General features: G+C 34.5%; 1 protein-coding gene and 1 long non-coding RNA gene across 2 annotated transcripts in view; one reads left to right on the top strand and one right to left on the bottom strand.

The window, feature by feature from the left end:
- LOC115450250 overlaps window positions 1-25,739 on the top strand; it is a 72,160-nt gene that overhangs the window by 19,144 nt on the left and 27,277 nt on the right. The window contains exon 2 of the mRNA XM_030178252.2: window positions 13,831-13,855. Within this exon, the coding sequence (XP_030034112.2) occupies window positions 13,843-13,855 (13 nt within the window). The 5' untranslated portion in view covers window positions 13,831-13,842. The remainder of the gene's footprint in view (window positions 1-13,830; window positions 13,856-25,739) is intronic.
- Window positions 21,776-22,862, bottom strand: LOC115450251. The gene is made up of 2 exons (XR_003939266.2): window positions 22,668-22,862; window positions 21,776-22,057 (listed from the first exon to the last, which is right to left on the bottom strand). It is a non-coding gene; the product is annotated as an uncharacterized LOC115450251 (long non-coding RNA).

The following is a 25,739-nucleotide window of genomic DNA, read 5'->3' on the forward strand; positions in this document are numbered from 1 at the left end:
AATGTAATTCTTGCATCGTGGGTAGAAGACAATGTTGCCAGCGCGGACAGAAAGTAAGATACATTTCATTTATTTTTGTAAAATATACAAGCATTTGTCTTAGTGCATGTTGAACCTTTCAATTCAGAGCCAGTTCAACGCTGCGCTAACGAGGCTATAAAAAAGTATTTTCAGTTTACCCCACTTGCTATTTCAACCTGATTTTTCACAGTTCAAGTATCATGTCAGCATGATTGCTCATTTTGAGGCTGATGTATTTACTTTTAGTGTATAAATGCCTTTATCTTTATACTTATGCATAGTTAGAAAAAAATGCCACTCGACGAGTAAACATTGGGGATACTATAAAGTAGTGCGCGACAGTATGGTACTTAAACTATTGACATGACGGGTATTTTATATATTGATGGAGATTTTACATTTTATACCTTTTTTTATACGTGCTTGGCAGAGTGATACAAAGTATTGTTTGGTATTCCACTGCGCTCGCTATTCTGAGATGTGATGTTAGGTATTATTATATCTAGATCTCTATTCTTTTTAGTACCGGCACATGTTTTCTAGCATTATAGTATGTATCAATTCCTTACTTAGTCTCTTATATATGCTAAAATACTAAAGTGGCTTCCGTTCTATACTTCACGTCTTGTTTAAATAATTGGTAATGATGATGCCTCGGGGTGCAGTGATTCCAATCCACACGTACAACCAAATTACATGCCTGCAGTATGTTCGGCGCGAGACGTTTATGCCTCGCCGATTTTTTACCAACTGACTAAAGAGGGTTCTGTTTTTATAAGTATTTTGTTACGTCTCTGCCTACCCTTGTAAACAGAAAAAGGCATGATGCTATGAGTGTATGAATAGTTAAACATATGGATGTAAATAACTTAAGTGGGGTAAATCCTCTTGTATCCCCGTCATGCAAATATAAGTTAGATAGGATATGTCGGATTTTTATAGACTAAAACCCCATGGTGGTCTCCATCAGCACTTTAGAATTAGAGCAAAAGGTCCTAAAATCGAATTTAAATTCAAGCATAACTGTGTACGGTTTTTTCTAACAAGATTTGCTAGACTTTTCGCCTGACAAAGTTATCAGGCAGATGGCCGTTCGTGAACATATAGCCATTTTATTCAGTAACATGTCTGAAAATATATTCTGAATCTGCATGAGAGCAAATTGAAGAAGAGGACACAGATTTCTCTATAACAGTTGTTTGGTACCAGTAGACACTATTTTAGACGAAACTATCTACCTCCTGAAATAGCACCGCTCGATCAAATAAAAACCCATGTTGCAGTCATAATACATCAATAAAACTTATTAGAAAAAGACTTGCGTTCTGGCTTCTTGGCTAATATCTTAATTTTTTAAATAAATGGAATTATAAAATTTTCTTCTTGTCAATTAATTAATAAAATTTGTATCGATTATTGTAATTTCTCAACTTATTTTTTTTTTTTTTTTTTATACAAATATCAATTTAAATCGACGATTCAACAACTTAACCTACATAAAAGCGATTAAAAGTAACCGTTAGTTAAATATAACCGATCGAGCCCAACCATAAACCACAATAACAGTAAGAACGTATTAATTACGAAACTGGAGCGCGGTTTAAGGTGCAAAACCATGTAAATTTGTGCGAATTCATTAAAAATTTTGTTGTTTAAAACTTGGTATCGGCTTTCATGCGACACGATTATGCAAATAAGAATGGCGGCTTACATTTTTCCCGATGTACTTAATAATGAGCTGGGTTCCGTGACTCGTAGATCATATATCGTGTATTAGGGGTTATTTTGGGGTTCCGTATTGATGCTAAAAGAACTCTATCACTGAGATTGTTGGAGATTGTCCGTTCGACTTTAAAATTAGCTGGTTATGCTAGTGATAGGATATTGTTTCGGATTACGACCGTACCCAAGATGTAATGAGTGAGGTTGCTGTCAGGCTCTGGTATCAGCCTGTGTCATCCGGTTTCAAATAGGCCGGCATAATTATTTCGATTGGCGATAGGTTATCATCTCTCGTCCGTCGACACTATAAATATATCCTACTCCACATATCATGAGATGCAGTGGGGTCACTTTAAAGAGCCTGTATATTAAAGTAGTCTATCTTTTGTACCTTAATAGGTAGAGGGGTTGCAAATTTTTACAAGAAGTTCTGATCACGTTCACGCGAAGACCACAATTGCACTCTTGTCCGCATGTTAAAACTCAATGAAAATCCGTAAAGCAGATTCAACAAACAGATGGACAGCAAAGAGTTCTAAAAAATTGATTTGTGTTACATTAATCTTCAGTCCCCACCCCTTTTTTTTTTCAATGTACAGACACTCCGGGATCTAATGTTTTATTATATATAATAGATTTAATATACTCGTGTTAACTTGCGTGGTTTTATACATTTTAAACCATATCTGCAGAACCTTGGCGTGTTTTGTAGTCTGAACTTAGCCGTGCTTTTTGCCACCAGCTCTCTGTCATGCACTTAATTAGGAGCTGTATTAGTATTATTTATTATCTAAGAATTCTGTAGGCTTTGTGAAACGGTGGATGCTCGTTTACGAGTCACGCTATACAAATAAATAAGTCCTTTGTATAAAAACTGGTTTGAAGCCATTTTAAGTTGACCTCCCTCGTTAATGGCTGTTTTGAGAGGTCGAATAGTCACTGATTTTTGACAGGCGTATTTTATAGCACAGGTAAAATGTACAAAATACGTCACTTGATGTAGAGTGATCTCTATTGCTCATAAATATAAGAATGATTTATGAGCTCTCGACCTTACAAGAATCAAGATTAAGAAGGGTTGGAGTTTTGGACGTCTGAAAATCTAACTGATCCTACAAAACTGAATAGCAAGCTTATTAATTATAGTTATCAATAAGATATTGGTACAACCCCAATTAAACCAATTAATGTTGTGCTACCTGGAGCGTTATTAGAATTTTTAAATTGCCAATTTTTTTAATGCCTATGTCTTAGACTTCTGTTACAATATTTTTTAATCTGTATCGGGATTACAAATAAAGATAAAATGTTCTATAATAGGTGAGAATATACTTTAATAAAATCTTTTAAGACGGTATTCGGTTACTTCTTAATATGCAAAAAAAACATGTCAGTCACTAAAACCTCATCAAGAAATTCAATAACACAAGGCTATACCTTCGATTCCTGAATGAAATAAAAATGAACATTAAAAGGTGAAAATTGCGAGCTAAGTATGCGTCCACACTGCGGGTGGTCCCCGTGTGTGGCTGCAATGCAAATGCGCGTGCTATCTTTATCTCGGCTGTTACACCGCGTCGTAATGATGCTGTGAAATCAACACTGTTCAGTGTGATTTCTTAATTATAGTTTTTCGAGAAGTTATTGAGGTGTGCTTTACGTATTTCAACTTGTGATTCATTTATGATAGATTGAGTATATTAAATTTGAGTTTTTTTATAACCATTGAGTTCAAGATATAGCTTCTTATCTTTAAATATAATCCATTTTATTGAATACGAAATATAGTTTGTCATTTCCAAAATATAATCCATTCTAAGTATTATTATATGCAAAAACATATTTCGGTTATTCCATAAAATGATTCTAGTTCATGTTAAGCCACAAAAAGAATTTTTCGTCAAAAATAGCCAGAGATTTTTTACACGTAATACAAAAAGAACTTATGACTGGAGAACGGAAGCCTCGGGTCGATTCCCGGGTCGGGCAAAAAATACTGGGTTTTTCTTCTGAGTATCCCGAAGTCTATTTGTGATCGATACGACACGGCGAGAAATAGGTGCACTAGTTGCGACTCAACGTACCCATTCGGGAATAAAAGATGATGTGCAATATTCGAATTCCACCGTTTTATTTTCAACATTACAGTACGGTGTGTAAGACTTCCAATTTTATTTGTCGCCTTCGAGTTAGTTTAATGAAGATATATTCTGATTTCTGTTGAATGCTTTAACGCTTTTCATAGAAGCTCACGCCTTTATCAACGGAAGGTAGGCAGGGATTATATATGTAAGTTGTTTTCATCCCTTGATGTCACGATATTGGACAGAGAGTTCAATCTCTATATTGTAAATTGTATTATAAATTAACCACAATAATGTTAAGTTAGTACTTAGTTCCTATCAGTGGCGAATCCATGTTACCCGATTCCTAGGCTTCCCTTTCATAATTTACGTAAAATCCTAACTAAAAATTATTTTCATAATAGGCATTTTTGTCAATACTAAATAATTAACTACCTATATCTTAAATTCAAAATACCTAATCAAAATGGCCGCCCGAATCATACGAGGTAGAAAGGTGTCCATAATACTAGCGACGTTGCCTCGTTGAATGGCAAGAAATAACGGTTTCAAAATTTGACTATTACAACGTTTAGCAGACCCAATACATGCATATAATCTTTAATATGTTGTGTTAGGAAATTTCACCCGTTGCCACTAGTTCCTACTGAACCTAGGTACCGGTAACTTCTCAGCCATACTGGCACCAAGCCTATGGGTGTTAACATGTTCATAAACTTTAATCGAGCTTGATAACTCTTGGCTGATACATTCGAAGTAGCCAGGTGCATTTACTTTATACATGTATTTAAATATAGATTCATTTAAATGTTTATATAAAAGTCGCGGTATATGTTTGAAGTTCGATTTTTAGGTAAGTAAATATTTTGCAAATGTAATAATTTCATAATTTTAATAGAACTCTATTATTATATAATTAATAAAAAACATAATAGAAATAGAAATTAACATAACATAATTTTAATAGAAAACATCGTGAGGAAACCTGCACATATGAGAAGTTCTCTATAGGAATTTCGAAGGTGTGTGAAGTCTACCAATCCGCACTAGGCCAGCGTGGTGGACTAAGGCCTAATCCCTCTCAGCAGTAGAGGAGGCCCGTGCTCAGCAGTGGGCAAGTATATAATACAGGGCTGATATTATTATTATTATTAATAGAACTCTATTCAGAATCAAAACAAAAGAGAGATCACGCCTTTATCCCCGGAGGCCCGGCATCAAGGTTCCGTTCCATGGTGACAGGGTGTGGTAGCTATATTTATTTGGAGCGTTTATTTATAATTTATATTGATACATGATGTATATTAAATATTGATGTAGTGTGTGACATGTCAGTGTGTAAGGTTCGATTCTCAAGACGGGAATGATTTGTCGAAATGTTTTATTTTTATATATGTCTCTAGAGCCATAACATTCAGAGCTTAAGTATATTATATAGTATTGTATTAAACTGAAGAGTTTGTACGCGCTGAACTCTAAAACTACAGTTCCAATTTTGAAAATTAATTCACTAACAGAAAACTACAATTGCCTGCTCCTATAGATTACTTTTACTTGTAAACAGACATACACGGGCAGAATTGCGAGTAAGGTTAGTCTATTTTCCATTGCTTGTTCTTTATATTCTATTTTATAGGTGACACCTCCGTCTACCCTACAATACGTGATGCTATGTATGTAGTTTATGGAAACGCCACCCGCGTGGCTGCTAAACAATTTGTGCGGTTAAGATTAAAGAATATTTACGTTATCTGAAGATATAAGCTATAAACGTAGCCGTAAGATGCGAGATTAGGTGAATTAACTACTTTTCTAAGGAATATAAAAGTGTAAGTCGGTAGCAACAATGTTTCTTGAACATTCAATAAATAACACTGCTGTCATTGCGGCCAGTGTCTCGGTGGCTTATGGCGTGCGAGGACGATCACTTTTCTAAGGTCGGGTTTGATCGCGGGTGGGGTAAGGTGATATTTTTGCATAGTCTCAGCCTAATATGGCGATAGCCTCGTTCCGTATCATATCATGGGTTGGAACATACATGGTGAAGAAGGTGCTCTGGTTGCATCTCAGTCTACCCCATGGAGATAAAGGCGTGAAGTGTGTTAAACATGTCTCTTTTCCATATACAGCCATTTCCGCTTAATGACTTAAGTAATGTCGTTTACATGATGGTGTACAGTTTGTTATGGTGTTTATTGGTGGTAGGTCTCTCATATGTGAGAATCTATTTCTGCCGCCTAGCAGTAGTGTGTAGTCACTGTTGTGCTTCGGTTTGAAAATTGTAACCAGTGTACCTACTGGACATAATAAGAATTAAGAACTCATGTCTCAGTATAACGAGCGCAGTGGAGTACCAAACAATACTTTGTAATTCAAGGTGTTGGTGTTTCTACTGTTTATAGGCGATCGTATTGCTGACCATCAGACGAAAGGCAAGCTCGTTTCGACATTTAAAGCAAAATAAAAAAAAACTTACAGATTAACATCAAGTAATATTTTCGAAATTTAAAAATGTTCTATATTTGAACGTAACTATATAAGAAAGTCTTCCTGGCTGGTTTAGATTGACGTCACGCAAGACTGACGTTAAAGAAAATAAAAGCTGTTTTGAATTTCGTCATGGTTTTATGTCCGTGGTCGTTTAGATAGTAGTTTGTTGAATGTTGTAATAAATCAGATATAATTATAATAAAATGATTAGGTCATTGCAGAAAAAATATTTCGGAACCAATTATTGTGATTCATTTAATTTCATTTTCACTCAGAATACAATTAATTTGTGAAATAAATATTGCTATTAACTTCATAGAACAAATGTATTATTAAACGTATTCTCACATAATATTGACTTATTTTGAGTGAACGTATTTTTGTTTAAAATAAATAATTTAAATTATTATTTATATAAGAGGTATAAGGTCATATCAATTCGCCGTCTCACTCTAAAAGGCGGAGTTATAAAAACAAAAATGTTCGCAAAGTTGTTTGAATCACCCGCCCACGTTAAGAATACTTTGCAGGTAATATTTTGTCTTGTAATCGACTGTAGAGGTGCCGGTTATGTCGCCTCCTCTAACCATAGTTAATGTAATATCATTTTTATTATTTTAGAAGTGTGGATAGAACCATAATTCGGAATTAAGAATGCCTAAAATGACTAAGCATGCTTCGTTGTAGACTGTGCTTGCGTTGAGAGTAATAAGATTGATAAGTGTAGTTCGAAGATTTGATAAAAATAATCATAATTCGCTAGTTTTACACGTACCCTCATCTAAGAAACGTGTGAGACGGTAGACCCAGGTTATACTGTATCGGAGAGTAAGGTTACTTAGCAATAATACTAAGGTAATATCATCTTTCCATATTTAGCGCTCTTAGACACATCAAACGTCTATAAACCGTATTAATATAACTATATGTACTGAAAATTAATCAATAATATAAAACACAAAACACCATTTACATTCCAACAATTTAAATAGGACAACGAAACCCACCCTACTATCCCAAAGGTCAATATTTTTTTCTTACCCATTCATAAACCTTAATAAACCTACATAAAAGCAGTCTAGTAGGAACAAAATAAAAGCCCGGCAATCGCGATAAGTCCGCTCGCCCGTGCGAAAAGACAAGTGGCTTAATTGAGAGCTGACCCGTGGGAGGTCCGCGGGCGTCGGTTTATGCTAATCGATTGCCAACTAGTTTGTTTTTTAAGACGCCAGTAGCACCGGCCTTTTGGGTTCCGCTCGTTCGCGTTCGGAATTTGAAATTGGTTTGCTTTTTATTGAAATGAGGTTTGGGATATACTTTTACAGAATTTTTAAGATTGTTACTGGTTGATATTTTTGTGCAGAGAACTAAATAAACAATTCGATTGAAAAAATTAATCATTTTGTAATTTCCTACTCAATTTGTCTTATCCTTCATATTAAACAAATCCAAAATAAAAATTCTGTCATGTCACGACATATTTCTACTTTAGCAAGCAGAATTATACTTTAACTCCATGCTCAACCAACAACTTAGAAAAAGTTACCAGTCTCGAACGATTCGAATTTTAAAACTGTCGATTTTAAAAGAGAACGCCTAAAAATAGTCTACAGAACCCGTAACAGTTTAAATCGAAACAGGTTTATTTTAAAAAGAGCGTATAATTTAACTCTGTCCGGATGGGTTAAGATATCTTCGCGTGTCCCATCAGAAGCTTCTTGGAACATCGACTAATATTTAGTTCTACCAAATTAATGAGGATATAAATAAGGTATTGAGATTCTATGTGTTCATAAGGCGCATATAGGTCTTAGGTTAGATGCAAATATAAAATGGTTGGCTTTATTCAGGTTTGGGTCTAGTTATTAAAATACTGAGTATTGTAGTGTTTGGGTATGTTACAAAACGGCTTATTGTTTTTGAAGTATATTTTACGTAATTGTAAAGAATATTTATATAAAGTAGACACAGTAAATTACTTTATATTCGATCGATGTCTCGCTCGAAATCAGGTCGGCCTCCACACAACTAGCTTTTAAAATTAGAGTTAGGCAATTATTGTTTGTTGAAAGCGAACCTTCCTTCTTAGCTTATTAGTGTATTTATTTATGTATATATTACCTATATGTGTATTTATATGTAAATATTATCTCGCGGCTTCGCCCGTGTGGAGGAGTTTTCCGGGATAAAATTTCCTCTATCTATCTGTGCACCTAATGTTGACTGGGAAGGAATACCTTGACATTAAGTCCGCCTGTATACCATGCGTACAAAGCGTTTTAAATAAATAAATAATCTATACATTTATAATCTGTTATGCCGTTCATGCCAATCAAAGAATCTAGTCAACTTTCATACTATCATTATTATACGATTTAACGCAAATAAAACTACAAACTTAATAAATACATGATTGAATTATTATAAGCATTAATCGTGCACCAAACATAGGGTTACGAAGCGTTACCATAAAAATAGTGTTCGAGCGTAAAATATGCGCAAATTATGTATAACACGCACGACCGTTCACGCGATGTTACGAAACCACCCTTTAAACAACTATAAAATTAGGAGACAAATTTTGGTCATTAAATGTTAACACACGGATTTTGTGGAAATATATCTGTCATACTTCATCATCATCATCATCAGCCCTGTATTATATACTGTTCCACTGTTGGGCACGGGCCTCCTCTACTATTGAGAGGGAATAGGCCTTAGGGAAAATGGAGTTTTTATTTTAAGTTAGACCTCTAGCTATATACCGGTGAAAACTGCATTCAATTCAATGCAGTAGTTTTTTGCATAATGCATATACATAAATGTACAGACAGACAAAAAAATCTAAATACTGTTGTTTCGGCAGAAGCCAAATTTTGATCACGTCAACAAAATTTGATCAGTCTATGTTTTGGCATCTCATCTATAATTTCGAAATACTTATTAGGTGCCTTTTCTATAAGTAATAAATTGAAGAAGAGAATGAATGAAAAAATAATTTTAATAGTACTATAATAGCATAGCAACTAGCAACAGTATTATAGCACTCGACCTGGCGACCTTCAAGAAAAGAGCGTATTCCCACTCAAAAGACCGGCAACGTATTTCTATGTCCCCTGGTATTGCAGATGTTCCTGGGCGGTGATGATCACTTACCATCAGGTGACTTGTGTGCTCATTTAGGCCCTCATAAAAAAGTCTTATTCGGCTAAAGATGGCTGATCATTCGTAACTTTTGAATCAGAATATTACTAAACCTAAATACAATAAAAGAAAATTTCGACATCTACCCGCACACCAAGTAATAATTTAAGCATTTTGTCGCCCAACATTATGCTAATAGTTTTCATAATATTTTTCGATACGGTTACCCTTGCCACCCTCACGGAGCGGCTTTAGGCATTATATTTATGCGACCTTGTTAATTTTATAACGCCCTAAACATTTCTCCATTTCACGATTAAATCAAACCATGAAGGAGAATAAAATAATTTAAATTATAATCATAATTTATTGTAAAGTAAACCCTCTTTGCTGATTTGAAAAAGGAATTTAAAATACAAACTTTTACGTTATAATTTGTAATTATGTGTATAGTTCCGTACCTAGTTAATTTTGAATTTCTGTTGTATATTGTTGTATGGAAATTAAGTGAAGGTTTTAGTAGTCAACTCGGGTTGATTGATTGATTTTGAGAACTTTTTCACTAATAGGAAGCTACATTGCTCCGAGTGTTATAGGCTACTTTTTGACCTTGGAAATATTTACCCCGGAATTATTTTTTCACACGGGCTGAGCTGCAGGCAAAAGCTAGTAATATTTCTGAAGATTTCATCTTCAATTTAATATAAAGAACGTAAACAAAACGCGGAATAAAACTATAAAGTACTATATTTAATAATACAGAAGTTCAGAACGGTACATTTTTGTTTAAATAATGTTCCACGCAAGTTGATAAACCAAAAGAATCTCTTTAATTCAGACATGTTCCGATTCCATCCTTTTACAATGTCGGCATGCACCGCGATGTTAAAACCCTAACATTTTTAAAATACTTACCTCGGCTTCCAGACGACTTAAATTGTTTTGAAAACAAAAACGCACATATTTAAAAACATTAGTTAGAAGCTGCTTTAATGGATGAATGGATAAAAATGTATAATATAATACATTTTCCATTCATTTTGATTCGTTGATTAATAATAAACTATCGTCCTATAGGTTTAATAGCAGCATGTTTTGTCTGTACCGTGTAAGGTTTTGGGTCATTTTCGAAGTTGAACAACTGGGTATGAAGTCTTAAGGATATCTCTTCTAATCAAATTTCTTTCTTCTTCTTCTCTTCTAAGCACGGATAAAGAACTGGGAAGTAACCTAAAAAAATTCAGCAGTGTAGAATTCATAACCATACTTTCTGATTTCAGTCCTAAAGTAATTGCTTAAAATCGAAGATTCGAGAAGAATATTCCGTTAGTATAGCAGGATTTTTAAAAACGACTACTATATAATATTTTCACAGTATATTTGCATCCAGCACAGGACGTCAACTCCAATCAGTGAATTAAATCAAAGATAATCTCAAAATTAAAAATACAACAGAATTCGAAGTCCGGACCATGCCCGGTCAATTCAGTACGGTCCGAAGTACAATAATGATGTAATTCACTTACATAGCTATCGATATCTGACATTTCACTTAACTTAATTTTTTTTTTTATATGCGATTGCATCCGAACTTTTTTTAATACATTTTATATAAAAGAAATACGTATACAGGCGAAACCCTCTTTGTCTTATAAATGGTTCAAATGGTTTAAAATGGCTTTAGCCTAAAATTTAGGTCAAACATTTAAAATCGCACTATAGTTACTACAATCACTTGGACTAAGAGAATCTTTTAAAAAAATCATTATGCTATTTACTTTTTCTATTGGCTCTGATCTAAGATTTAGACCAGAAAAACCCAAAAGCGTAAAAATAATAGAAAAGAAATCATTTTATGATCAATTTAAAAACTTAAACTCTTCCTAATTTGCCCTTTATTTGACATTAAAATTTGAGTTCACACGATTTGTAATGCTTACAAATTATCGGGCCGATTTTGATGAGATTTTATAAATTAACAAATATGCATAGTAATGTGGCCTTATAAAATTAGTTTTCTTTTAAAATCGAATGTTAGGTAACAGCTTTAAATGTTAATTAGATTATTGTGATCTACTCTAGATTTCTTTCAATTGCCATTTGAGATTTTATTGAAAATAGATTTATGAGATTAGTTTTTGCTTTTATAGCATCACTGGCTTTTGTTCGTGACTTTATACGTGGGAGTGTAAAGTGTCGAATGACTAATTTAATTTGACCTTCTAAATGCCTATCAATGGATACAATTGGATAGCAATAAAAGGCCTATTTTTCCAAAAATTAAACATACAAGTATGACAAGACAATATTATAATACCACATAACTATCTACCAGACAATTTATTTTTACCGCTATCACATTTTTATTTTTAACTGACAAAAAATTCTTTTATTAAATAATTTTAATCCCACCAATCGCACCTCTAGATGTTATCTAAAGGTCAAATAGTTAATTTATCGATAACGTTACAGCACCTCACTACCCGATGTCGTTATGCAAAACAGGACCGTAGCATTATCAGATCGGCGCTGTGTTAAGCGCGGTCACACTTGCAACCCAAATATAATGCTCATTACGCTTTGCCTATAGAGAATATTATTATTTTTTATAAGATTTGTAATTAGATTATTTTTGGCTATATCCACTTGGTTGTAAAAATTGTGTAGTCTAAATACGTTACATCGTGGATTGTACCGATTGCTAGAGTTATTCTTCGATTAATGGTAATTTAGGACCCAAATAGAATGTCGATGACGCTCATGATATATCTAAGTCTTATGTTGTTATGTGATCAATGACAAAATTTGTCTTAAATTATGTAATAGAAATAAAAATCGTTCATTCGTCATTATAAAAAAGAGAAGCAAGCATAGATCTAGTTTTTTTTAATAGTATCATCGATGCCAATAAATTCTTATTATACGAATCTTGACTTTTGAGGTCTGCAATAAAGGTCTCCAAAAGGGACAGCTTATATAGAGAACATCATAACTGTAAGACAACAAACAAGATCAAGTTAGAATTATCGAAGCTGTTGGTAAGAAGATCTTGACTCTAAACTCAAATATCTTAAGACTCGTCCTAAGACTTATAATACGTACCATATCTTTGGAAAACTAAAAGATCGAACTTTCAATTCTGAAACCGTCATATCCAATCTCATCACACAAGGCCCAAATCTCTTTATTAACATGCCAAGATATCAAAAGTACGAGTTTCAAAACGAAACTCTGAATCCTCAGCCGTATTCAGTGTCATCAGAGGGCCCCAAACGTCCCCATTGATGATTGATACCAAAATAGTCACAAAAAGTCCACTACAATTTTGCCACAATTCTCGAGCTTTTCACGGTGATCGAGTGGCGAGATAGCATCGATTTTCCCGCACCGCACGCACCGGCTCACTTAATTTCTGATTTAGTACCGCATCACATTCTGATAAGTATTTTTAATTTGAATAAATTATGATTTAAGCGGGTTATCGGTGGTTAATGGCCGGTTGTAATCATAACCGTAGTGCGTTTCATGCTGTAGACTTGTAAGGTGTGCAAGGGACGGATTTTGAGTCCCTTGGGAGATATGATACCCAGTAACATATATAGCTCACTAGATGTCGCTAGCAAAACGAAACGATCATAGAGTATCTGTAATTTTACTGTTACTATTGTTAAAATTAAAGTCGGCTGATTAGATTAACACAGTATATCATGTGTTAATTACTCAGTTTACTGCATTGAGATTGTTTTCAATGTTTCTACTTTAGTTAATGTGTGTGCTATGCATATAGTTTCTTATGTATCTATTTACTGGAACTTTGTTGTTGGTTTTAATTTAATATTAATAACTTAAAAATCTTTATCACCCTTTGCGTGTTTTGTTTCAAAAAGCCGAAATTCTTACACAGAAATACAAATTGATACACACACAACAAGTTTTTTTTTCTAATAAATATAAGTAGTTGCTAACAGCGTTTCTCTAAAAAAAAATAGTTCTTTTAATGAAGTAGTTGGCTTCTTAGACTGTATTTACATTTACACACAATTCCAACCTAAAACGATAAATAATAAATAAACATACAATTAGCCTGTTATTTACAGTAGCGTGCTCCCAGCAGGAGGTCAATATCTGCCAAGTGTCGGCCTTATTACGCCTCTGTACTCAATGTCACAGTTGAGTTGTGACTTTTACACGGCAAATATCGTGGCTAAGGTTCCCGATAAAGATGTCACGTGGCTTTACGATTTTAGGCCTGCGCCGATCCCTAAACTAGATAAACTAATTTAAAATATTAGCACACGATTTTTTTAAAAATCTGATTAAAGTTTATTATAGTGAAATATTTTTGTAATAATTTTGTAAATTGTTTCAGAAATCCAGCAGTATGCCGCATACAGGTATTTATATTTTGATTTTAATTAGAGATAAGTTTTAGTTTGTTGTAAACGTTATTGAGAATACAATGTCACCTCTGCATCTGGACGGGTGCGTAGAAAAACAAATGCCGGCGTTGTCAACAGTATTTCATACAGCGAGATATATATAAACAAATCGAATGCTGCCTTTTTATTGCTTCGACTGACGAGACGAGTTTGCTGTTCGCCTGATGGTAAGCGATACGACCGTCCATAAACCATAAAAACAACATCCAACACCTTGAATTACAAAGTAATGTTTGATATTCCACTGCGCTCGTCAATCTGAGATATGCAATGTTAAGTCTTATTGTGTGTTGTAGTTACACTGGCTAAAATATCCTTCAAACCGGAACAAAACAGTAGCTTGGTGGCAGAAATAGACATTGCGGTGATACCTACCCACGCACTCTTACATATGAGAGACCTACCACTAGAAAATCTGGATACGTCTGATCTGGATACGGAATCAAACTGCTGCGCTGATGCAAAAAGTGTTATAATTTAAAGATACAATGCAACATCAATTTTACCTGTAAACAACACAAAGTCGATATTGCTTTACCAAAATTATTTTCATTTAGTTTCCCTTATTTAAACGAATATCTGCCGTTTTGGGCAATGCAACATCAACTTTGCCCGTAAACAACACAAAGTCGTTATTGCTTTGCCAAAAGGGGAATATTTGTAGCCAAATGTAAAACCAGATGCATTACAATACAACCCAATCCATGTATATAGGTAGAAAAATTTCCAGTACTTCCAGATCTCGTAAAAAATTACGGAATATCGCCATAAAATTTTCAGAAACCAAAGTCGGCACGCATATCTACAAGGGATCGAGTAAGCAAGAAGCCGATAACTATACGAGAAAAAAACATTCAGATCTTAATTAAGTTAAACGGTTGACATTAAAGCCGCTGCCATCCGTTGTAGGAATTTACCTCACACATTGAAATCATAAGCGTTTCAAAGAACCCTTTGGTAGAGTGACCGCGATTTGGGGGGTTAGAGGGATTTTTTTCGGAAACTTATTTAAATATAACATTTTCAAAAAGTAGGAGTTACTAATTCGACGTGTATTTCTTATAACTATTAACTATAATAAAAAAGTCTTTATTTTTAAACTACATTTTATATTATAAAAACAAAGTCCCCAGAAGCTGTTTGTATGTGATCGATTTTCTCAAAATCTACTGAACGCATTTTTGTACGGTTATTACACGATTTACGTAGAAAAAAAATTGTGACACACGGATATACACGCGGGGGAAGCCGCGGGCACAGCTAATTGAATAATAAGAAAAGTAAAAAATACCATATATTGTTTAAACCAATTAATCTATCTACGCATCCCTCACACCTTTGGTAATGTGGATAGTTATCGCTTGCGGTATAACTTACTATCAGGTGACCCACTTGACAGTTTTACACATACTTTTACGAAAAAAAATATATGTACAATTGTCAATCTTATCACTAAAAGCGATTTCTTCCAAGACACTTTTAGATTAAGTTTATTTTTACAAATCATTTTCCTTTATAAAGCAATATCAATAGCCAACAATCGTACCAGTTAAAATCCGGACATTAAATTGTCTCACAACGATCATACAAATCAAGCAATATCCTGTAATTTAATTAAAAATCATGTCCACCGCACAAACACAGTCCGGGGGCCCATTAACGGTAATTAAGAGAATCAAGAGTCAAATCTCTGTATCGAGATTATATCGAACCGATGGGCCACCCGCGCTACCCACCTAATACATTATACATGCATTATGTACTCTATTACAACGGGATAAGGTGCGTCAATTGGCAATAAAAATATAGTGATGATATCGGGGTGTAATAGAAATATTTCTATATTCATAACTTGGTCGCACACGTTGTTTCCGGGTCGTAATTGTGTTGATAAATGATATTTCGTTTTAGTTTTATGTTAAATAGATTAAAACTTGTATAGGCTTAAGCTTTATGGAAAACAAGAACGATGTAATTTTACACTCACTCACGCCTTTCAATGCCGCAAGGGTAGGCAGAGGCTTAACTAGTGCACCCACTTTCCTCCGTGTGAATTTCGTCCTATGATGTGATGGGGCCATAGGATGGAGCCTATCATCTTATCAGGCACGAATTTCTGATTATTCCGGGCTGATACTGAGAAAAAAGACAATATCTTTCGGCCCGAGCCGGGGTTTTGATTCCAAAGATGTCAGTACTGCAGGTATACCATAATACAACTGTGCCAATGAGAGTTTCTACTACAAAGTTACAATATATCTAATAAACTTAGTTAAAGAAGAAAACAAAAGGACTTGAAGGACTTGAGTGTTCGAAAAAGTATTTACATGTATTACCATTTATATTAGAATACTTTGGACCAGTACCAGTAACTATTAGGAACTTTGATGTCAAAACCATGGCTTGAGACACAATTTACCTACCTAAAAGTGAGATACAAGATTATGTTATTATTATCAACGGAAAAAATTATATCTAAAATTAATAATATCAGCCCTGCCTATACTTGCCCACTGCTGAGCACGGGTCTCCTCTACTATGAGAGGGAATAGGCCTTAGTCGACCACGCTGGCCTAGTGCGAATTGATAGACTTCACACACCTTCGAAATTCCTATAAAAAATTCTCAGATGTGCAGGTTTCCTCACGATGTTTTCCTTCACCGTTAAAGCGAACGATAAATTTACAAAGAGTACACACATGATTTTAGAAAAGTTAGAGGTGTCATCAAAATATTTAAAATTATTCCCATATAAATTGAATTAACTGTAATTATAAAAATATATGTACTGACCATTTTTCAACTTAATTAATTTTTGAATAAGAGCAAAATTGCTTTGTACGTTGAATTTTGTTTTTTTACCCGTTTTTTATTCACCTCTTAGAGTATCATACGATTCACTCATACCACACAAATATTTAGGTAGATAATTCGACCTCCACATTCGAAATTCAAATTCGTCATGTTTGTATTTTTACTTTTTAATTTCACAACAGACCGTGGACTCCTACCTATCAATCCATAAGATCTGGTAACGCAACGGCTATCGTTTTGTAGATCGTATATGTGACATGCGCAGGCGCGGGCCTTTTGACGCCAAATTAACTTATTGAGCGATCTGGACCGGGTTTGATGCGATGATAGTTGTGTGGACGTGCCCATTATTTTTTAAAAGAAATTTATTTTTGATGTTAGAAGTTATAACGTTACCCAAAAATTACAAAAATTAGGTTTGGCGACTTCTTTAAAGTAATACCTAACCGAATGCAGTAAAGTATATTTTCCATCAATGCACGATAAATCTTTTTCAGACAGAAAATATGTTTAATACTTTAATGAATATTATTTAAGTTTTTATTTTAGTTTTTATTCCTAAAACTAGTGAAATACGTGTTTAACTTATCTCCCAATTCTTGAAAAGGCAAAAGACATGATACTCTATGTTTCTAATAATAAGAATGATTTTTCGTTACACTACCCCACTTGATCTACTTATTTTCCAGTCATGTCCACTCTATTCCACCACAAGCGGGTCCATATCAAATCGAATCTAATACTTCAACTTCGATTTTCTACTTGGATGTTTACAACTCCGTTACAATTTTACATCATAAAATTTATTCCGTTTTATTGTTGTTAATTAATATAAATTAAATTAATAAAACTATACTGTATATAGTACTGTTTATTGTCGCACTAGCTTTTACTTCGACGTCGCCTGTGTTTTGTAAAAGAGACAAAAATTCACATAGATATTGACAATATCGTTCAAATACTAGATTTCTTAATCTTTCTTATCAAATTTATACAAAACTCTCTGTGTCCGCGGCTTCGCCCGCGTAGAAATCAGTTTGACAAAGTTTTTCCCTCATAAATCCCGACGCCGCGGGGATTCTAGGATAAAAAGTAGCACCTAAACCTTCCTCAAGAATTGCACTATATTTTAGTAAAAACCGTACAAAAATCCTTACAGTAGATTTTGAGAAAATCGATCACATACAGACTAACAGATTTTAGGGACTTTGTTTTATAATATGTATAAATAGATGTATACTTAAATCAAAAAAATATAAACAAGCAATATTTTGATTCATAATTACCAAAAAGTCGATCACAATCAATTCAATGTATGATCCCGTTACATTTATAGAGATTTAAATAATTATGATAAAAAATTGTTACCAGAAGTAAGTAATAAAAAGATTTTATATGTAACGAAACGGCAATAAAATAATCAAGATACTATCTGTATTTCGTCTGAGACACCAATTTGAAACAAGATCGCAAATTAAATCACATTTTACCCATACGACAATTAAGTGTTGCTATATATTGATATATTTTATATCGGCCTGAATAGCGACCACCGTACACAAGGTGTTACAACCCGCCATAATGGCCCACGTATATATGTCGCGTTCCAGGATCAGCCTGTGTATATCTGGCTCCAACAGGCCGGCATAATTGTGTCGACTGCCGAGGGGTAATCATCTCTCGTCAGTCGACATTCTATTGGACCACTACACTTACCATCAGATGCAGTAGCGTCAATTTGCCGTGAACCTATAAAAAAAATCTCGATTGTCAACTTTAAGGCGATACCTCAAGGTCCATTTTCATACATTTTGTTTCACCTTTAATCTGGGTAACTAAACAAGTATTGGCAAGTAAAGAATTTAAATTTAATATGACGAAATTTTAAAGGCAGAAATATCCATGATTATTAATTATTTTTACGTTTTTCTTTCAACTGCGAGAACTAATCACTAACTAGACGTGAATTTAAATTCTTTACTTGCCAATACTTGTTTAGTTACCCAGATTAAAGGTGAAACAAAATGTATGAAAATGGACCTTGAGGTATCGCCTTAATAGACAGTTTTATATGAAACATTCGATCCCCGGGTCGGACGAAGTGAAGTTACTATCAGACTGGGGTCTGTTATTTGTGCCCGATATGGTGATAGGCTCGTTCCATCACATCATGGGACGGAATATACACAGCGGAAAGTGGGTGCAATAGTTCCGCCTTTTATCCTTAAAGGAGTAGACAGACACAAGTAATGCACCTACACATCGCTGAGAACATTCACATAGAAGGAAAACATCGTGAGGAAACCTGCACACTTGAGAAATTCTCTATAGGAATTGTGAGGGTGTGTGTCTACCAACCCACACTAGACCAGCGTGGTGGACTAAGGCCTAATCTCCCTCAGTAGTAGAGGAGGCCCGTGCCCAGCATTGGGACAGTATATAATATAGGGCTGATATTATATTATTATACATCTCTGAGGTTATACCCATCCACATTAGCTGTTGTTTATTGCCATATCAATGCCAATTCCAATCCTAATCATGGTTTACACTCTAAAATTCATAACAATAATGTCACGGTTGACGCAACAATCGAAGTAGTCATTTGGAAATTATTACAGTCTATCTAACAAGCAAGTGACGTCATGATCACATCCATGCTAAGCTATTATAGATACAGCCTTAAACGGAATGGAATGATGATTGCTTAGCCCTCATTGTCTTCGCGTAACGCTATGGCCTGGCAGTTTTCTGTGAAACTCTACGGGCCGGTTGGTCCGGTCCATTGTTGTAGCTAAAATGGCTACATGCCACTCGGACTTACTAATTGAAAACGTATACAAATTGGAACTGGAGCTATAGGCGTTCTGTTGCCACCCAATACCAACTTGGTCTCAAATTAATATGTAATATGTTGTTCATCGTAACTTTTTGTGGCTTTAAACTTACCTTATTTATATTAAACGTAAAATGGAGTAAAGAGAAGCCAAAGGACAAAAAGAAACAAGAACTATTCTTAGATAAAACAAATCAACTGTTATTTGTATAAAAAAATATTCGTCTGCAGTCTATACTAAACGGGAATGAAGATTTAGATCACAGAAAATTTGGCACATGTACGTAAGAGCATTATTTGAAAACGACTGAAGCGACTTGATTGATTACGTTTTTATTGTGTTCCAATAGACAGAAAAAAAATTGTATCAAAAAATATTATTGAAAAATCAAAGGAAAAAGTAGACAATTTAGGTGATATATAAAAATAAAGACGGTAGAGTAAGCATTTTAGGTGATATGAAAATATGTACGAAAATTACACGCTAAATTCCAAAATCACCCGATAGTTTATTCCAATGAAAAATTATGTAAGATTTTAGTTAGTTACAGCTTGGATCACAGGAGTATTTGTAATGTGGCACTGCTAACGAGACCTAAACGATGAAAGGTAGTTTACATAAAATGCGGCTTGAGACAGGAAAGCGTTTGCCGGGGCCATTATTCTATGGATAATTATGATTCATATCCCTGTTCATCTATATGTTTTGCAGTTTTCATTACTGTAAAGAACGTATATCTATACCAATATTTATTAACATTTTTTTATCACGCCGCGTTTATAAATAAAATAGTCATATTTTTTATCGATGTTTATTTTAAACAAAATTTAATAACTATTCAAAATTCTCCGCTAATTACATTTCCTGTGTGTTATTGGTTGTTTTTATCATTTTATTGCGATTCATAACTGTTGTAAGATAAGATCAGTACATATAAAAATTTCCATATTACTAGCTTCAAATATGAATGCCAAACGAGTTTAATTATCTTATGTTGCGAGATGGGTGGCTGCATTCTAAGTTACTGTCAAGTGTCGTTCGATATCTAAATATTATATAAATTAACAGCGGCGATAGCCTAGTTGGGTGTGGAACGGACTGCCGAGAGGAATGTCCGCAGGTTCAAATCCCAAGGGCACACACCTCTGACTTTTCTAAAAAAATCATGTGTGTATTCTTTGTGAATTTATCATTCGTTTTAACGGTGAAGGAAAACATCGTGAGGAAACCTGCACATCTGAGAAGTTCTCTATAGGAATTTCGAAGGTGTGTGAAGTCTACCAATCCGCACTAGGCCAGTGTGGTGGACTAGAGCCTAATCCCTCGCAGTAGTAGAGGAGGCCCGTGCTCAGCAGTGGGCAAGTATATAATACAGGGCTGTTATTATTATTATTATATAAATTAATCTCTATTTCTCTTGGTTGTCTAAATATATAAATGAATCCCTATTTCTCTTGGTCACGCCATATCTTGAGAATGACGTAATTGATTTCATTCATCTTTTTTTAGTTTTCTGTTACTCCATAGAAGGTTTCTATGGAAAGAAAAAAAAAAATGAAAATTGCTCTTATGATTAGAAAATTTCAAAAAACTTAACGACTATTTTAACTTCGCGCTTTTAATGAATGTGAATTTTGGAATATCACTTTAGTTTCCAAAATGGTTTTAAGTAGAAATAAAATGAAAAGCCACAGTTAGAAAGCAATATTCACAGCTAAAACAAGACTCGCTAACTCATTCGAGTTAGCTAGTTCTACAATATTCTTTCATTTAGTGGTATTCTGGTAGATATTGTATTGTAACTAGCGCGGTGGACCATTACCAGACCGGGACCAAGTTTTAAAGCATGCAAGTTAGCATATATACCCATTTTCGCGTGTACAACGTAATTTCGCTTTACTATTAACATAATATGTTTTGTCAAGCGACCTATAAGAAAAACCTAATTCCGATTTAAGGTATGCAATCGGTTGGCAGAAACAATAGCTATTCAAAATTTACCTAGTGGATTCTAGAAACTTTCCCGTCTTCACACCCACCACTACAACTCCTGTAAGCCAGGATCAACAGTGGCACGCATTTTATGCCACCGAGCGGTGAAGCTGGGCAAGTCTCAGGGAACAAAAAATTGTCCTTATCCCGCAACGAAATTGATCAAAATAGAAAGATAGGGAGTAGTTTGAAATATTAATTATCTACTTCTGGTCTAAACACAAACTATCCATTTAAAAACAAGGCAATATAATAAGAATTTATTTCGTTTTTACAACCCTCCATTATGGATGATGATTTAACATATTTTTTTTAGAAAAAAATGACATACATGTCTAAATTTTGATGGGAGTCATATAAGGACACCACATTTGGTTCACCACGCGGGCTTCCTTCGACATTCGATTCTCTGGCAATTCTTCAGGCGACAGAATCTTACTCGCTCTTGGCTTGGAGAACCTTAAATCCGTATAATTCACGCCATTTTTTATCCAGGCTACTTGGTAACCAGTTCCTGGAATAAATAAAATAAATTAAAAGGTTTGTTGTTCGTTTATTAAAAGGTTACGCAAAAGTGCACTCCACTACTGAGAGGGTTTAGGCTTTAGCGAATGCATATAAGTGTCATTCTATGCATATTTTTGTAATTTATTATAAAACAGGGATTGAATTTACTTCGTGAAAATAAAAAAAAATGAACTTTACGCGTAAGGGAATGTGAAGTTTTAAATTTATTTAGCTACTTTTTTGGCTGACTGCACATTACCAAGACGAGAGTCAACACAAAAAAGGATTTTTAAATAACTACAGGCAAACTCTACATTTCAAGCAGAATTTGATGGTGTGTATTTTTTTTATCGCCTTAATAGGAAAACGAGCTAGCAGTCCGCCTGATGGTAAGCAGAATCCGCCGCCTATGCACTTTGCAATGCTAGACGTGCAGCCAAGCCGTTGCCTACCGGCTTGCTAGCACTCCTACATATATACCTAATAAGTCGATTTTCTGTGTTGTGAATTTCTTTTTGTTGATATGCGATTTGAAGACGCCCAGTAGTTCCAGCAGCTAACAGTATTTATAACTCGCAAATGAATTTTAATTATGAATATTAATGTTATACACTTACTATCATAATTATCAATAATATCAGGCCTGAGTGTTCCTACGGTGTAGAATCTCAGTTTCTTCACAGCGGCTTTATATTCCTCGCAACGGCAACGATCCATTAAAATATTTTATAAAAATAATATCAAATAAATTTTATTATTGTCAGTTATGTCGGTTTTGACGTTGTCAGATTTTTATAATATTAACTTTATTAGTGCAAACTAACTGGCTATGCATGAGATAACCTATCGCCTGTGTCGACAAGGATTAGGCAAAAGCAAAACTATGTACAAAGTTCGTTTAACCAATTTCCGTCTTATGATATGATAGAGAGCAAACCTATCACTAGTACATTATCTGGTGGCTTTCTCGTTTTAAATAAGAATTCAAACCCGAACAAACCTTAAAACCTATGTTGCTCGATGAAGAGATCTATTAATCTTTAAACAAAGAAACAGTAAAGAGAAGTAATTTATCACAACACTGAAGTATTTTTTATATACACATAAATATAAAATATAATACGGACTCTAATAAAGAGAGTTCGAGATTTAAAAACACAGCGCTCCCGTCGGCTAATACGGTGCCAATCGGTGCTGTTAAATCGGTCACAAGTTGTAAAATGTGCAGTAACTTTAGCGATATATTGCCGATATTGGTGTGCGGCGACGGCAAAAAAATGACAACGGTTTACGACCGGCCGATTGTAAAACTGGGAGCGTATTAACGTTATAGCATTAATATGGGAGGGACGGTAGCGCGAGCTGCGGCTTTACTTTTTTTAAAGGCTTCAGAATGGATGATTCTTTTAAGAAACAATAACTTAAATAATCATCGTCTGTCATTAAAGGGGTAATGGGAATTGAGGAGTGGGTATTAATGGTTCTCTGATAATCTAAATTTATGCTGTACCGCATAGAAGATAAAGTGTAAATTGTTTTGTGTTGTTGGTGACAAATTAAAATTACCACTACCGCTCAGGCTCAGACTACTAGTCGGATATGTTGGGATTACCATTCTTAAGACCCAACATTAATGAAAAATGAACCACGTCGGACTACCGCACGATCGAATACCTAATTTAGTGTATTCTGCCTTCACCGTCATATCCATCATCATGGCTATATTTAATTATAATCCGCGAATTAGCAACGGCTTCTAGTTCCTCTAACGAGATATCTACCGGCTTACGAAAATAGAGTTGACTAAGCCTTTAAATATTTTGGTACAAAGCGAGTAACATTCTGTATCTTCATAACACTGTACTAACATTTTCGAGATATGCGCAATAAGCAATATTAAACGTTCTTCGAAAGTTATATCATAAAATGTAAACAAATTATATTCCAATTTGTGTTTATACCGGGAAGTGCAGCAACAATGTATGACTAATCTATTGGTTGTAAACACTACAAAATCTATGCGGTTATTGTTGGTGTTTGAGAGGTAATTTACTTAGTTGCCAATAAATGTGTTAAGTTTCAAATTGGCAACCGTTTTGTGGAACCGTCGTGTTTTGTGGAAACTAAACTCAGGGGTCGCAGTGGATAGTCTGAAGTAATAAGTGTTATGCTGATACTTCAGTATAACACTTACAAGTATAAATTTACTATAGTCACTGAAGATATGAATATTAGAAAATCTTTGAGAATATATTATAAAGATCAGTAAATCGTTTTGTGTACGATCGTTCTAAAGCATAGAAATGATTTTAAATAAACAGTAACATTCTATTTGCCGAAGTAAGATAGTAAATACGCAAGACGACCTGAAATTATTGTTACTGTCTAGAAAAATACTAATAGGGGAATTACTTTCAAGAAGAAATGAGGATATTGGGGGGAATTGGTACAGACCGTCTATTGACTAACGTCAAAGGAATGTTAAGAAAAACTACTACTTACAAATCACTCCAATCGAATAGATTTTATGTAAATTTAAAGACATTCAACTTTATATACAAAACTGTATAAGACTTTGCCATTTATAAAATTAAGTGCCATTCATCTTCAAAGACCGAACCGCGTAAAATAAGCAAATGCATGAAAACATTTTTAAAGGTCACGACGTATAATTCGGTTTAGTTGCAGATATTCGACATAGCACGGCGAAGAGTAGAAATTATTATAAAACATTTTGCCTGTGATTGTCTTGTACCGGCTTTCGGGGATATTATGAGAGTTTTTTTTATATTTAAACGAATGGTGAAGTACCTCTCTTGATGTTAAGCGATACGACCGCCCATAAACAGTAGCAACACCATACAGAACTTTGAATTAAAAACTCCTTGATACTGCGCGCGCACCCTGACATAAGGTGTTGTCTCATAATGCCCAAGGATTACGCTGGCAATGTTCTTCAACTAAAACATTTATTGCATACTTGCTTGACGATAAAAAAAACACATGGGTACATACCCAGAAGAATTCATTCAAGATCTAAGCTAATTAAGAATAAAGGTCTCCGAAACAAGATGCAAAAGATAATTTTAGGTATAAATTTAATTTTATAGTTAACGATGTTATCTATATTCGTAAAAATATTTTATTATTTTTAAAATCATTTGTAGAAGGCAATCCCGCCCACACACCCACGCTACAGAAAGACAGGACAGAAAGCAGCAATAGAGGAATACATTGCGGCTTAGTGAGTATAGAAAAATAAATAGCAATGCAACTGAAAGACGAGGCGAAGAAGAAGTCCATCCATAGTATTCGGGCAAAGCGTATTAGGTTATGGTCAAAGTAATATTAGGATTTTCTACTCAATATCGGCCCGGAGTCTGGAATTTGTAACAGATATGGCGATAGGCTCGCCTACCTTTCGGAATTGAACCCGTGATCTTGCTTCGCACCTGGTTCAGCAACCATTGCACCACGGCTATTAAAATAGGACGAATGATATAAAACGTTTAATCGTAGTTTATTATTTCTGTACAAACATGTGGCAAGTGAAATGCTTTCACTTGCATTGCCATTTTCTTTAAGACTGTCACCAGACTTGCTCCCGGCAACTGCTTTCTAAAATATTGGAGAAACTATGAGAACTTTTAGTCATTCGCCAAATTTAGTATAAAATCTGCAATCTTGCA

Source organism: Manduca sexta, chromosome 5 (genome assembly GCF_014839805.1).
Source record: "Manduca sexta isolate Smith_Timp_Sample1 chromosome 5, JHU_Msex_v1.0, whole genome shotgun sequence".
Classification (NCBI taxonomy): domain Eukaryota; kingdom Metazoa; phylum Arthropoda; class Insecta; order Lepidoptera; family Sphingidae; genus Manduca; species Manduca sexta.